This window comes from Parus major, chromosome 4 (assembly GCF_001522545.3).
Source record: "Parus major isolate Abel chromosome 4, Parus_major1.1, whole genome shotgun sequence".
Lineage (NCBI taxonomy): Eukaryota > Metazoa > Chordata > Aves > Passeriformes > Paridae > Parus > Parus major.
In genome coordinates, this window is record NC_031771.1 from 38396292 (window position 1) to 38412930 (window position 16639).

At 38.8% G+C, this 16639-nt stretch overlaps 1 protein-coding gene across 9 annotated transcripts in view; it reads right to left on the reverse strand.

Annotated features, from left to right (window-relative positions):
• Nucleotides 1–5016: 5016 nt before the first annotated feature.
• FAT1 (FAT atypical cadherin 1) overlaps nt 5017–16639 on the reverse strand; it is a 105321-nt gene continuing 93698 nt past the window's right edge. For 3 of the 9 annotated variants that reach the window (XM_015624988.3, XM_033513411.1, XM_033513412.1), the window contains 10 exons: nt 16051–16182; nt 15777–15940; nt 14761–15223; nt 14073–14226; nt 13730–13840; nt 12884–13515; nt 12499–12636; nt 10392–10451; nt 7664–7699; nt 5017–6737 (listed from right to left, as the gene is read on the reverse strand). In XM_015624988.3, coding sequence (XP_015480474.1) covers nt 6112–6737; nt 7664–7699; nt 10392–10451; nt 12499–12636; nt 12884–13515; nt 13730–13840; nt 14073–14226; nt 14761–15223; nt 15777–15940; nt 16051–16182 — 2516 coding nt within the window. In that variant the 3' untranslated portion in view covers nt 5017–6111. The other 6 variants (XM_033513413.1, XM_019006403.2, XM_015624990.3 and 3 more) reach the window with 4 other exon arrangements.

Below are 16639 nucleotides of genomic sequence, written 5' to 3' on the forward strand. Positions count from 1 at the left end.
TGGCAATTAATAATCTTTTGATTCTCAGCAAGTTTTCTCCTTACATGAGGGGAAATAACTGTAATTATCTCTTAAACATTTTCCTCTAAGATCAAAGCAAAGATTCCTTTTTTCTGCTTTGCAACTGGACTGGATATTGCACTATGCTTCTCTGATTTTCATTCTCCCACAGTGCAGCTGTGGAAGAAAGAATAATGCTGCCAAAATTTTTCTGCTTCAGCATGCTTGTTTTAATGGAGACTTCATCTATTTAGTATTTTTATGAAGGCTTGTGAGGCTTGAAAGCCATTTAATGCTAAAAATTGGGAAGAGCTATGAAAAGAAACGGAGACACCCACCTCTTGGTTGTCTGATGTGGGGAATGTGTGCAGAGCTTTCAGTGAAACATAGATTCCTTCTGTGGAGCCTGTGGGTACTTTGGTGTGGATGTTCACAGCTGATGTGTGCAGAGCTGTGATCCAGACAGTGCTTCTGAATCATAGAATCATAGAATGATTTGGGCTGGAAGACAGATAAAAGATCATCTAGTTACAAGCCCTTGCCATGGGCTGACACACTTTTCACTAGACCAGGTCGCTCAGAGCCCCCTCCAGTCTGGCTTTGAACACATCCAGACATGGGGTATCCACAACTTCTCTGGGCAACCCCTTCTGTTATCATCTTTACAGTAGAAAAAAACTTTTCTAATAACTCATCTGAACCTACTCTCTTTCAGTTTGAAGCCATTCCCTCTTACCTTGTCACTACAGGCTCTTGTAAATATTCTCTCTCCATCCTTCTTGTAGGCTCCCTTCAAGTACTGGGAGGTCACAACTGGGTCACCCCAAAGCCTACTCTTTTACAGATTAAACAATCCAAATTCTCTCAGCCTTTTGTCAAAGAAGAGGTGCTCCATCCCTCTGATCAACTTGGTGGTCTCCTCTGGACTTGTTCCAACAGGTCGATGTCCTTCATGTGTTTTGGGTCCCAGAGCTGGACACAGGTGGGGTCTCACCAGAGCAGAGCAGAGGCGCAGAATCCTCCCCTCCCCTGCTGCCCATGCTGCTTTGGATGCAGCCCAGGACCTGTTTGGCTCTCTGGGCTGGGAGTGGCTCATATCCAGCTTCTTATCCACCAGGACTCCCAAGTCCTTCTTGGAAGGGGTGCTCTTGATCTGTTCATCCCCACCCAGCCTGTGCTGATACTGGGGATTGCCCCAGCCCAGGCGCAGCACCTTGCACTTGGTCTTGTTAAACCTCATAAAATTCCCATGGAGCCTCTTCTGGAGCTTGTCCAGGTCCCTCTGGATGGCATCCCATCCTTCAGGTGTGCTAAAAGCACCACTCTGCTTGGTGTCATCTGCAAATGTGCTGAGGGTGCACTTGGTCCCTTCATCTGTGTAATGAAGATATTAAATTAATAGTAGTTTTAAAATATATTAATAATTATTTAAAAGTTAAGTATTATTAAATGTGAAGTATTACATTATTATGTATTACTTAAATATTAAATAGCACTGGTCCCAGTATGGATCCCTGAGGGACACTACTTCTGATGTCCACCATGACTCTGAGCTGTTGACCATTACCCTCTGGATGGGACCATTCAACCAACTCCTTATCCACCTAGCAGCCCAACCATCAAATCCATCCCTCACCAATGTAGAGAAAGATTTTTGTGGGAGACCCTGCCAAAGGCTTTACAGAAGTCCAGATAAATTACATCTGTAGCCCTTGCCTTGTCCATGGATACAGTCACTCCAGCACAGAAGGATGAAGGCTGAGCTACTCAAGAGCTTTTTTTCCTCAGTCTCCAATGGAAACCTCTTTTCCTACACCTCTCAAGAGGATGGATGGCAGGATGGGACTGGAGGAGCAAAGCCCCTCCAACTTTAAGTAAAGATCACGTTCATGACCCTCTCAGGAGCCTGAATGTAAGTCTGTGGGACTCAATGAGGTACATGGCTGAGTCCTGAGGGAATTGGCTCATGCCAAGGCACTCTCCATGATATTTAAAAAGTCATTGCAGTCAGGTGAAGTCCCAGGTGACTGGAAAAGGGAAACAATAGTGCCTATCTTTAGAAAGAGTAGAAAGAAGGACCCTGGGAATTACCAACCTGTCAGCCTCCCCTCTGTGCCTGGGAAGGTGATGGAAGAGATCATCCTAGAAACTGTGCTAAAGGCACGTGGATGTGATTCAGGGCAATCAGCATGGCTTCTCCAGGGGCAAGGCTGAGTCACAAGTCACTTTGCAAAGCACTTTGTGAACCCCACTTATTCAGCACTGGCCTGTCTGCAGACAGGTGTCAGTCATGACCCCTTCATACAACATGGACTAATTCCTGCAGCTGTCTTCCTTCAAGGGCTTTACTGATAGATTCAAGGCAGAAATAGAGCATTTCTTCTTACCCCTCTACTCCAAAATGGAGCTTAGAGACAGATTTCATACCTTCTTTGGCTTGAGTGGATTCAGATTTGTACCCCTTGGGCAGTGCAAGAGCTCTCCTTAGATGTGGTTTCTTGTTTCATGAAGGACATGGGTAGAACAGGGAATCGTGGAAAAACAATCTGATTAAATATCCTTGGAAAAGGGGCCCAAATCTGGTACTCTGGTCACGTTCCTTCTGCTAAGCATATATGCCTGCATCTTGGATTTCTCAGACCAGGTGTGTTAAATACTGAGTGAAAGAGGTTTCATAGGGTTGTCTATTGTTGCTTCTGCCTCAATTACTCTTAATCAGGTAGAATTGTAGTTTGTACTCTGCTTCAAGGCTAAGTGACAATTCATTCACTCAAAATATAGAATGGACAAAACAGCAATGAGCTTGACTCAAAGCCGCTCAATAAAACTTTATATTCTACTATCTCCTAAGTATTTTAAAGTAGAAATAAAAAATACTTCCATGGGGGACTTAACTACAGTTCAGCAAAGGGCCAGCAAGATGATTAAGAGACTGAGGCTGCTTTCATTTTAGAGGCTGAGAGAACTGAGGCTGATCAATCTCAGGAAAAAAGAGGGCTCAGTGGGGAACTTGATGATGTTTATAAATACCTGATGTGAAGCTGTAAAGACAGACAGGCTCTTCTCAGTGGTACCCTTTGGCATGGTAAAAGGAACGGGCACAAATTGAAACACGTGAAAGTACATCTCAATATAAACCTCTTGCTGTGACAACATGAGGACAGATGAACACTGGAATAGTGAATGTGTGACTGAAATTCCTTATTTTAAAATGTTTGTTTTGTAAAATAAATCACATGGCCAATGCTTCTGAATGTGCTGGACTGCTGTTGAGTCGAACAGCAATACTCTGCTGTATCAGTTTTAATTGGGTTTAAAATGTCACCAGCTTCATCTGGTGTATTGCTGTAGCTCTGTGTGGGAAAATAGGTTTGATTGCACTTACTGGACCTGCATTAGGTAATCTGAACTCCCCACAAAGGGAACATTTGTCCAACATATCCTTGCTTTACACACCAACAGCAAGGCTGTTGAAAGCTGTGGAGTTGAAAATGCCTGCCATTTCCATAAGTGAGTGTTATGATGCAGCCTTGTTTTCTGCTGTGAAGTATAACCTTGGTGTTGCATGTTGCCTAGCAGCAGTTCTTGTGAAGAGGTAAAAAAAAATACATACACATATATACATCCTAATCCTTTCAACAAAGCATTCTCTTACACCTACATGGAATCTCATTGTAGAATAATGAGACATTGTTCCTTTTCAGTTTGATGTTCTATATTAGCCTTCAGTTCACAGCACTACAAATAAAAGTATATTTAAGTGTTGATATTCCTGTCCTTCACACCTCTCAATTTTAAAAAATCTTCTTCAGGCTTTCTTCTGCAAATGAGTAGCTTTAGAAAATGTATTTGTAGGGCAGGTTTTCATCTTTTCTGGGAATCCTTATCAACTGAGAAATGATGCAAATTTGTGCAGCATCTTCCTCTTGCTGACTCCTGAGACTCATTCCTACTGAGCAGCAGATATTACGGAATCTTGAGCAGAACTTCCACCAAGCTTAACCATCCTTGCTCAAGATGGGCCTTAAACACTGATGTGAACTACTACAGTGTGTGACACCCTCTGCTCACAGTTCTGTAAGATTCCTCTAAAGCTACTAATTAAGAAAATTATAACAGTCTGACATACAAAAGGCTCTTAGTTATCAGGGTGAATAGTGCAGTGCACAACCAGAATGTGGGTTTAAACCTATTGATTATCTAGTCTCTTTACATAAGTCATGAGATTCTTAACCTGCATATGGGCAAGTTAACACAGGGATGTCAGTGCCTGGCTGTGTCCTGTAATCCACCCAATTTCCATTATACAGCAGCCAAGCTGGGAGTTGTTCCATTTTGTATATAAATAGCACTCCAAATACAGTACCCTGTTCCCCTAGATGGTAGAAGGCTGAGGCTTAGCTCTCATGACAGAGAGAATCTAATATTGTATATTTCTAGGCTACAGAACTTTATGACAGTAAGAACAAAATGGAGGTGGAGCTGAAAGGATTCCAGGCTATATTAAAAATTCACTAATGTGCCAAGAAATCTGTTCTGAACTTAAAAAGCAACCCTCAAGCAAGAGGCAGAAGACAGTTACATTATTCCTTTAGCCTACCATCAGGCCAAATTTATGCTAGAGAACTCTCTTAAGGGCTTTGTTCTTTTTCTAGTCAGAAAAGCAGCTGGATAATACACAGGAAAACTGTACTCCACCTTTACTTCTTCAAGGTAAACTTCTAGTGCAAACTTAATGTAAGAAGTTCCAATTGAAATATAATTTCAGGAAACCACCAACTATTTAGCACAGTCAGACAGTGGCACGGCCATTTCAGCATGCAGGTGCACAATCAAGGGGTAACTAGTCATGAAAGTAAGCATTCAGGTGATAAAGGAGAGGAAAAACCGCTTTAAAGATCTTGGGTGATTTTTTTTTTTGGTATATATTTCTGTGACTTGAGAAAAAAATACTCAGCAATTGAAATAGCTGATATTGTATGTTTAAAGAAAAATGCAAACTACCGAGAAGGCTACTGCAGTTTGAATACCCATCAATCTTTATTCAGACTGGCCCGATTACTTTTAAAAACACCATTAAGCAGACACACACTGCCATCTCGTGAGCATCTCTAACACAGCTGCAGGCTGACTTCGGAGGAGAGGAAAATGAATTGCTTGGAGCAAGTAACTTAATACAGTACAAAACATATACAGACTTAAAAAAATGCTGCACTGAATGCTTTGTCAATGGTATATTATATAATAGAGATACACAGAGCAAAGCTAAAGTATTTTATTAATAATTTATTGTCAGTAAGAAAGACTGGCTAATGGTAATTTTCAGTAAAAACCTTTACAAGACCATTGGATCACAAATATACAGACACTATAAAAACTGTGTCATGGTGGTTTTGGTTCTAAACTGGTATCCAGAGGGTCCCCAACACACTTTCCAAGAAGGGAAAAAAAAGTGTTTACAGTTCTAAAATACAGCAACCCATTTAAGACATTTCCATATAGCTGACCCAGAAAAATATCAGACCTAACGTATGTACAATTGAAATTGTGTGAATGTGTTGAATGTTTTACAATGAAATGTCAAACCTTAGTTTTCAGGGGAATACATACAGTGATGCCCTGATTATAAGTCAGGGTGCTCATTTTTAATGGCACACTAACACCACTAGTTTCAGTGGAAAACAAATTCACAAAATATCTACAAAATCTAGTTAAAACTATTAAAATCAAAACTGTACATAAAATTTACAAAAAGTAGGAGAAAATTAATTGCATTAGAACTATATAAATATATGCATCATGCTAACATGGAGAAGTGGTATGTGATTTTTTTAAACATAGAACAATGTAAGTACATAAAGGATGTTCAGAAATGGCACAGCCAATGGAAATCTTGGAACTTTCCAAATACAGTAGGTCAGGAAATGGAAAGAGGTTCATTTAATGAAATGAATTGCATGATTCAATGCTGCCATGCCAGTTTAGCTCACCAAAACAAAAGCATTCACCGTGGCTGGAAAAAAAAAAAAGAGAAAAAAATAAAAAAAGCTCTTGAAAATTGTTTTAGATTTGATAAAGTTTGTTAGAGTCCAGGCACTTTTGTTGAGTGTGTCAGACTTCTGTATGTTGCTGGGAATCAAGTGGAGGAATTTTCACATCTTCGAAGTGACCATCGTCTCCACTCTCATAGTCACTCATCATGACTTCAGACTCCATCTCACAGCATGCTGACACATCCGAGCAGGAGGCTGTGGAAGCGTACACAGACATGGACATGTTGTCTACAGCGGGTGCTTCAAAGTCCTGGCTGAAGCCCAGAGAGTACGGAGCGTACGGTTCTCTGTAGCTGCCGCTGCCGCCACTGGGTGTAGTCTGAGGTTCTGACATGTCTGCAGGGTAGTGATGGGGAAGGTACTGATTAAGGTTAAATCTCTGCCTGCTCCTTGTAGAAGAACCCAAGCTGCCTACGGCTGGCATGTCTCTGGGTGGCTGTATTGACTCAAACTGGTCGCTGTATTCAGGTGGTAAGGGTGGAAGCTCATCAGGTGCAGGGAAGTCATCAGGTGGAGGTGGAAAATCACTTTCTATGTCATAACCACCGGGGTAATAGTCTGTATCGATGGCATTTGGATCTGTGTAGAGGGGAGCTGACTCCTCAACCACTTCGTAATTTGGATACTCTTGGATACCTGGCAACTGAACACTTGGCATCCAGTCTGATGTATCCCAGTGATAACCTGAGAAGTTAATAATAATAATAATAAAAAAAAGAATAGTATTACTATCTTGTATTCAGGTTATTCTGAACTGAGAAATCAACACACGTATTAAGACAATGCAATCACTGTGATTAGGACACTATTTGTTAATCAGCAGTTTGCCCTGGTTGCACAGAAGACATTCAACACGACTTTATGCCATGCATGAGATAGTGCATCATTCACACTTGAACTTTTACATTTCCTCAGGCATCACCCTAATGTGGGAAGAGCTGTAGTCACCTATGGAATGTGCTGTCACAATACATAGCTGTTCGCTGGATAGCAAAGAAACAACACCCTACCTGGTGCAGCTAAACACTTAATTGATCCTGAGTAATTAGTTAGGGTGATAACAACAGTCTATTTTTCTTAAGAATATATTTAGCATATATAACCCATTACTTTCTTACATAAAAAAAGCAAATCAGCATCTATTTACCAACATCTATTTGGTAAAGTATTCAGACCATTTAAAATGACTTTGCCACTCAAGCAAATGATAAAGTTAGTTTCACAAAATGCTGTTAGCTCTACAGGAGCACCTCTGCTAAAAAATTTTTGTTATTAGTAAAGACATTCCACATTCAGCTACAAGAACAAAACAGGAAAATCAAGCTTAATCATGCAAAAATGACTGGACTTGATCTTCTCTTGCAAATTCTCTCTGAATAAGTTTATATTTGTCTGATGGAAACTAGATGTAAGCCTAAACTAGCTAAAACCCAGTAATTTCTCTCATCTGAACACCAATAAAAATACACTGTTGTAATATAGTGCAAATCTAGTAAAGAGAAATCACTGCAGATGAATACATAGCAAGCAACTGAGAGTAAGTCTGTGTTAAAACAAAATATTAACAGAAATATTTTGGTGAACATCAATGAACTGCATGCAGAAGTCACCTCTTGAATTGCTGAGGTCAGGAACAGCAAAAGATTCTTTAGGTGGCAGAATAAGAAGAAAAAGGAGAAAACATCTGTAGTTAGGAATCGAATAGTAGAACCAATATGAAGACAAACAATGACTAGTCACTATGACATTCATGCTGCTTTTTTAGCAATACTAAAGTTGGTTCTCTTTAGAATTTTCTCCTGGGCTCCTTATTTGTTAAGACTTGAACTGTAGGAATTAATGTACAGCCCATCTGGGACACAGACGTCTTGTGGTAAAATCTGCAGTCTGGAGTTTACTGAAATCCTTGTGTCAGTATATTCAGGATTTCTGCTAGCCAGGGTAACAGGACTTGATCTGATTTCTTTCTTTCCTTGTATCTACCCTTGTGTTGTGATTCAGGGCTCCATCTATTGGCACTTACACTTTGAACTGTCTTTGAGTATCACGGTAACCCTTCCTTTGGTGCCTGGCTTTCAAACGTAAAGCACAGGGAAACCTGCCTCCCTTTGTGCTGCAATTCCAACAACTCACACTCTGCAGAGAACTGCCCTCTGTTATCTGACAAATATTAAACCTTTCTTTCTTCAGGAATCTATATTCCCTATTAAAGTCTGTAAGGATGAGTGATGTCTATCCTAATAGCAGAATCTTCTCCTAAGAATTCATACTTTCATCTGTAAGAAGACTGAAGGGACAGAGGTTGACTCTTCAGAGAGACGTTCCTATTTTTTTAAGCTTGCCTAGCCCAGACAAGAAAAATACTGTTCAGACTAATGGAGATGTCAGTCTGAGCTCTGAGACTCTCAAAACATCCCTGGCCTCAACTACAGGAGAAGGCTCTGATCACTACTCTGCTTAGAAGACAAGACTCCTTATTTTTCCTAGGAAATTGGGTGCAAAACTAAAGCCAATAGGTTTTATGATTTACCATACTTTTACCAAGGATTGGAGGGATCTTGGTTTTCCTCTTCTGAGGCAAAAACCCTTTAACATAATGGCAGAAACACAAACTACAACTGGATGTGTCCATCGTTATGTGACAATCTGCTAGATTGGAGCTGTATTTTCTCTTGCACTCGGCATTGCTGATTTGCATCAAGCTACAACCTGAGGAGCAGGGCAGAGAATACAGCCTAAAACTGTCCTGTGATGAGATTAGCTACAGTTCATGCTCCCAGGATGCCTGTTGGACACACTTGTGGAGACTAAAGGTAAGCACCATCTGTCCCAGAACACGACCTAGCTGTACACTTGAGTATAAGAAGCTTTGAAAGAAGAAATGCTTATTAAGAGCAGAAACTTTCAGATGTTAAGAAGCAGCTGAGCAGGAAATATTTAACCTCTCTACAACTGCAATGCATAAAATGTTTGTATTTATCTTACGGTGGTAACACCAAACAATAATTTTATCTTTGACTTGAGATCTACATCTATAATTTTTAGATTCTGTCAATTAAAATATTAAAGAAAATCTGAATCAGTTTTTAAATACTTCCCCTGGTAGATGTGGCCTCTCTTACTCTTGTAATTCTCCCATTCCCAAGTACTGTGCATTGCAATTTTTCTGCACTGAGGACTATTGTCTATAGGTACATATTAATGAAATGGCACCCTCATTAATGGAATATTCTCAAGTATTTGGAAGCCCTTTCATTTCTCTACTTTCTTTTGTGTGTCTGCATAAATTAAAAAGGGTGTACTTCAGATAACAAACCAAAGTGAAACTTTAGCTACTATAATCTATTTTACGTTCTTAACAATAGCTTCATTTTAAATAGGACTTAGTAAAAAATGTTATGTTTCCTAGTCTGTATCTAGAAATAAGAAGCATAGGCTGGATATTATTTCAGAAGAAACTTCTGGAAACTCATGGTCATGGAGTGAATCATCTGCCTTTTACTGGAACTTAAAGTACTATTTAGTCAATTAAAACAATAGTTAGCATTTGTATAGACTCACTGGCACTTTTATTACTACTATTATTTTGTAAAAAGTTTGTGTTTCCCAGAGTGGTTAGTTCTTAAATGTTAGCAGAAATGAAATAAAATACCACTGAAAATGCCTCCCTTGCCTCTAACTTCCAAATCAATACTACACACACACAAATATATGTGTGTGTACCTATATCCAAAAATACAAAATTTACAAAAATACAAAAGTTTTAGGTACTGTTGTAAGGCTGCCAAGTAACAAACTGAGGAGGGTGTGTATGGCTGTATATCTCAGCTGCAGAAAAAAATGATTTTTTTTTCTGCTTAAGAACAGATTGATCTGAAGACCAAGGAAGTGAGTACTGATAGCAGACCATTTTGATTCTGCTCAGCTGGACAAGGTATCAACAGGTGTGGGTGGGAGAAGAAAAGGAAGCGGAGGCTGCTGCTGTTTCATCTGCAGTACTGCATGTATTTGCCTTTGATGTTGTCTCAATTCTGCTGGCAGCTTTAGTATGAATATTTTCAGAAGAGAGTAAGCACCAAGATGTTTTTATGCCAATCCTTTTTTCCCCCAAGAAAAACAGACTTTGAAACCTGTTCATAAGGCATCTACAGCTACACAAGAAGATGTTAACAGATATACAATATAAATATATTTTTGTTGTAACTTATCAGAAAGTCTAAGAAAATGATATTTTATAACTTGCATCTGGCTAGGACTACATTACTAGAAGACAATGTAAGAAGACAAACGTGCATTATGCTGCCAAAGCAGTAAATAAATATGAAAACATGTATATACCTTCTTTTTCCACCGAGTCAACAACAGCATTGACAAGGTGTATTACAGTCACTACGGAAGCTTGTAAAAGGTATAAAAGGAGCAAATTAAAACAAACCTATAGTTAGTATCACTTTAAACAGCAGACAGATACACATAAAAACCCCCATCAACACTGTGAAATTGCAGTTTGTTATTATTTTATAGAGCAAGATTATTGGTGTACATACATATTTACTCTCAATCTAGAGAGTAAATGCATGTCATACATAAAACACATATCTAAAGCTCAATTTTATTCTCGCTAAACATACAAAAGTAACTACTTATGAAGTACATTTTGCATGAGCACAAGGCTGCTTAAGTTTTCATTTCTGAAATGTAGCCTAAATATATATTTGCATAATACTTTATCTGCAACAAACTAGACTTTTCTAAAGGCTTGTGTTGGGTGAATTAAGGATTATGGCATTAGACCTTTTTAAAAATGTAAACTATGTTGCCTCCCTACCAACGAACGATATGGGAAAGAAATTTTCCCGGAAATGAACAAAAAAGGATAGAATATGAAAAATACCTACTGAAAATTTCTGCTACTGATCTACTTAAGTTTTGTATGAAGTAGAGATATCACAGTAGGAATACCAAATTCAGGCTGTTACATGCTTATTTTTTAAAAAAAACCAAACAAATGAATGTATATTTTATGTCTTCCCTTTCCCTCAAGACAGTTTTGGAAAGGAGAAGGATTTATTCTTATAGGCTAAAATGAAACAAGCACATGCAACTTGTTTGCACAGCTCAGGGATTAAATATCAAGCTAATAAATTCTGAATCTACCAAAATAGAAGGAAAGAATGATATCTATGATGCTGCAGCTATTTCTCTTAAAATGATGTATGAATGAGTACTCAATACATGACAGGAAACGGGAAAAAGGATATACTAAACATATGAGACAGTGAGGACGGGAGAACAACATGTACAACACGACACTTAAAACCGCAGGAGAAAGGTTGGAAGCTGGTAGCAATAACTACTGATAAAATGATGAAGCCTATAAGCATACCATTTTACTTTCACCAATCATTAAACCAGATAGGTTTTTTATCATGCTGTTAATAACAAATCACTCTACTTCATTAAGAAGCAGAATGTTCTTTATTCCTAAGCTAACGGAATTTCAAGTTCTTTTTTACCAGGCAGAGACAAAAGCAGAAAGTGGAATAAAGAGTCAAAGCACACCTTAACTTAGCAAATTAAGTTATGTGTGGACAACTGTGGCTTTGTCCAATCAGTATGACATGTTTCTGAGTACATAGATGCATTCATATCAACTATAAAAGCATCTGTCATCACAATGGAAAGGACATCCAATTAATAATAATCAAACCCACAAATACACATGCTGATTATATTTTGATGGACTTGAGGTGTGATCAAAATACTTATATTTTTATATTGGCTTTTTTCAATGTATGAAATGTTTTTATGAATTCATTTCAATCATGGTGAAAGCCAAATATACTGCTCTATTATAACAAAATTCCTTATTGTGCAGTTTCCTTCATTACTAAAGTAATCAAACTTACAAGCAGTCCCTTAAACTCTGCTCTCACTCAGAACTGATCTGATCCATATGGGAGCTGAGGTCGCAGCAAGAAAAAGAGAAGGAAACAAATGAAACTGTAACACCAGAAAGCTTTTTACTGAGAGCTGAACAGCAAAGTGAAAGTTATATTTGTGCAGAGGCCATTTTTTAAATTCACTGTATTCTTGCATAAGGTGATTTCTAAGGATAACCTAGAAGAGTTTACCAAATTCTAATGTTTTAAACACAAAGCTCTGAGCAACTTGAGTTTCATTTTCACTGTAATATTCTAATAGCAGAATGATTATATATAATTTTAAGGTAAAGTAATTAACAGTTGGTGTAGAGATAGGTAAAATATTTTTTTAAAATTAACAGATCTGGATATTAACATAAGTAAATACCAATATATATTAAATAAGCTACTATTTAATATATATTTAATATATGTAAACCCTATTGTTACTAAGAGATACAGATGCAAAGACAGAACAAATGAACATCAGCAGCAGTACAGAATGATTGCATTTTACGTACCATTGTCATCACATGATTCAGACTGGAAGGAGCTGAGAGACTGCACCTCAGACATGCTTTCTCTAGCACTGTAAGGATGGGAGTTCTTTTCATCCAGAGGCTTCTTGGAAAGGCAGGGGTCAAGATCTACCACTTTAGCTGAAAGAAGAAGTTTCAAGTGAGACAATGAATAGATTCTAGATTAAAGAATCAACACAATTTGAAGTTGAGATCTGCACATTTTTACAGAACTTAGTAGAGCATGAAGGCTGGCCAGAGACAAAACCCAGTGAAGTCATAATGCCTTTTGTACTCTACGAGGTATAGACAGAGTGTATGTACTCTTATTAAAATTGTAGCAGCACACACGTTTAACAGGAAAGGAAAAAATAAGACCATCTCTTACTGTCATAGTCAAAATCCCAGCTGGGTTTCTGTATTGAATCACTGTCCGAAGGTGAGTTGGAGGGAGGTGGAGGTGGCAAATTTGGTGCAACACTGCAAACAGCTACAGCTTTCCGGTGACCATGTACAGAATCTGGGTTAAAAGTACTAAACTCGGGGTGCTCAGGGATAGCAGACCCTTCAAAAGAATTCCTGTCAAGGTTGTTCCTGGAGTCGCTTGGAATGCTTGGAGTGTACGAAATGGGACGAACAGGAACCTGTGGTGGGATGTCAGAGTAGATGTTCTTATTCAATTTTGCATCAAAACACGGTCTTTGCAAGAAGGCTGTCGTAGCTCCCAGTTGCTTGTCTTCAGGTTCTGGCTGGTGCTTCTTCTTTCTACCAACCACTTTGCGGCAAACAACAAAAATCACAACTAACAAAAAGATTCCTGCGATGAAAACAATAATCCCAATCACTTCAGCTAAGCTAATGTTCCAAGATGTTGAAACATATTTATTAAGAACAATGTCTGTGCAGTGTTTGCCTCCAAATCCGTGACTACAGTTGCAGTGATAGGAGCCGTAAGTATTCTCACAAAGGGCACCATTGAGACACGGGTTTTCTGTGCATTCATCGACATCAGTCAGGCACCTGTCACAAACAGAGCACAGCAGAAATGTTTAGTTTACATCAGCAGCCTTTCTTGTAATCTTGTTCTCAATAATTTTAGATAATATTTATTATAAGGTACTGCAAACTAACGTGCATTTTGCTATTTTATCAACATCCCAGATTCCAACCAGTTTGAACTGTTAATCTGTTGATCAATACTACTAAAACTCAATATATGTGGAATGCTACCTACCTTTCTCCACGAAAGCCTGCTTCACACTCACAAACAGGTCCATCCAAACTGTCTATACACTTGCCACTGTTTTTGCAAGGATTGTCTTTGCAATATGGACCCAGCTGGCATCTGCAAGGGCAAAACAAACAAAAACAGCTGAACATTACCTTACTGCAAGCGAGTTAATAATGTGGGATTCAGAGCTGTAACACAGGGGCTGTTGTTAACTCTAGCCAGCTCCAGTGTGCCTCAAAGACTGAGCTTTAAGTAGGAAATAGATAAAAAAGGAAATTGAAAAAGTGTTACATTTATATCCTGTTTTCTAAGGGGTTCATTGATAATATGAACCATATAAACTTACCTTTGACCTGTGTATTGTCCTCGGCACTGGCAGATAAAATCATCACTGACTGGGATGCAAGTCCCACCATAAAGGCAGGGGTTGGAAGCACATGGGTTGACGCTTACATCGCAGTGAGTTCCCATAAACAAAGGCGCACACTTGCAGTAGTAACCTGAAACCAAATACAGTCTTTCTGAAAGATACACATGGCTTTACTGGATTTGAGATAAAATCCTCCCTGCCCACCTACAGATTTAAGATAAATTGTTCCCTACCCACTAACCTGTTACTAGAGAAAGGAGGGAAAAAAATAGAAATGTTTCTATTGAAAGATGAAGCAAAATGTAACAGTAAGAGTTCCATTAAACATGACTGAAGCATAATTTCCATTTCTCTCAAAAAACACAAGTTGTCCCAATAATTTCAGAATTTTTAAAGAAAGACTCCAGAGTAGGCATTTAAGAGGATGGACCCCAGATACCAGCACTGAAGATTAAATCCCCACTTTGCTACATGGATTTTGTCTACTTCAGACCTGAAAGAGTTGAATCTAGAAGGCACACACAGCCTTCGTACCTATTCAACAAGCAACCTTATTCAAGTCTGGGAAGCCAAGAATTAGGCATAAAGATGTTCTGTCCTTCAAAGCAGAGAAGCTGAAGAACAGTTTTGAAAACTAAAAGCAGAAGAATAAAGAGCAGCTTACCTCCATTTGACAGTGCGTTGCAGATGCCTCCATTCTGACAGGGGCTGCTTGAGCAGCCATCGGTGGCAGTCAGTAAGCATCCAGGAGTGACATCCACAGACTCTTCCATGTGTGCATAGCTTCGTGGCTTGCTGTTTAGGGGCAGCTCCTGTCCATTTAGTACAATGGAATCCATACAGCCTCTGAAACCATTGCTAACCTGAGGACTTCTACCATGTCTTGTACCTTGCTGACGAATATGACCACCAAAAAACACGTGATTGTCTAGGTTTAGCGTTCTGAGTGTACCAGGAGCGGTACCAGATGCAGTATGCACCCTGTCCAGAACAAGTCGTGCATAGTTCCCATCCACTTCAAGAGATACAGAATGCCACTGGCCATCGTTTATCTGAGTGCTCTGAACAGAGACAATCCCGGGTCCACTGCCACAGTCAAATTTATATTGCAGTCTTCCATGATGGATCTAAAGAGGAAAGCCACAACATCAATAAATGGTCTGCACACTTAAAGAGTATAAAATATTGATGCCTATAAAAGTTTATGTTTGCTGGAGAGACAGGATGATGGTGGTATTCATAAAAAGCAGTTTAATAACACCTTTTTCCAGTCACAGCAATTGTGATTTATTCTATATGGTTCTCTTAATTGAAACATACACTTTGTACATTTTGTTCCTCTAGTAAAGCAGTCACACATCATAATCAAAATATTGCAATACTTCAATATTTTTCATCTTGTGCTTTAAGTAAATTTTCCTGTACGGACTTCACTATGATAAGCAAATAAACTTAAAGTTGTTTAAAATATATGATTCAGGAAGCTTTGTTTGTTTACACATTTAAAAAATTCTATACAAGTTTGTTACCTGGATGTGTAACACACCCTACCTTTAACGTAATTTTCAATTATAACAATTCTGCAGAGATGCTATGACTAAATCTTTTAATCTAACACAAAAATAGTAAGAAGACGGTAGGAAGAAAGGAGGAGATATGCACTAGGAGATTTTAATATACCTCTAAGATACTGTAGTCTGTTCCTCGAGCATACATAACAACTGCATGAGCAGAGTAAGTTCTAAGTCTCATTGTCAGCTTCATTTCCTCTTTGTTCTCATTTTCCATGAGACGATATTTCACATAGCTGCTCCCAGTAAATGTCACAGCAGAGCCAGCTGATGCTTAGGAATACAGAAAAGCATTAAAAAGTATTAGCACAGGACTGGAATCAAATTTATATCTGGAAAGCAATATAGTTTTACAAAGAGTTTTTTTAGCATTAATTCCTTACCAGGACATTGTCCAGCTTTGCTGTCTTGGCAAACACAGGTGTATTTTCCTTCCTTTGGATCTCCTAAACATTCAGTACCTTCAGGACATGGGTTTCCTTCACACACACTGTTCACCAGGGGGCACTTCCCATCTGTAAAACCAAATCCATTATTTCTTTTCTGTTGGTGGTGATGGTATGTTGTGAAAAGAGACTCTTAAACACAGTAGCTGAAAGGACCCCAAATGATACCCCTGACTATCCAGCAAGGAAGTGAGGAACTGTTATGGGACATGACTGGCACAGACTAGACAAATAGCGTATGGTGGCTGATGCTCATCCTTATCTTGATTACTCCATTTAATTGGAAAAATTGGGAAACTGGTGTTGTGGTTTAAGGCTTACCACTAGAATCACTCACCACAAAACTCAACATGTAGATATTAAACACAGACGGAGTAGGTTGGAGAGAGCAGAGAAAAGAATGTCTGCATTTGAGACAGAAAAGGAACGGGCTTTAAATATTTACTTCATATGTGCAAGTTCACCCAGCAAGGTTAAGTCCTGATTTTAAAAAGCAACATTGTTTCCCTCAGAGATAAAGAAAAAT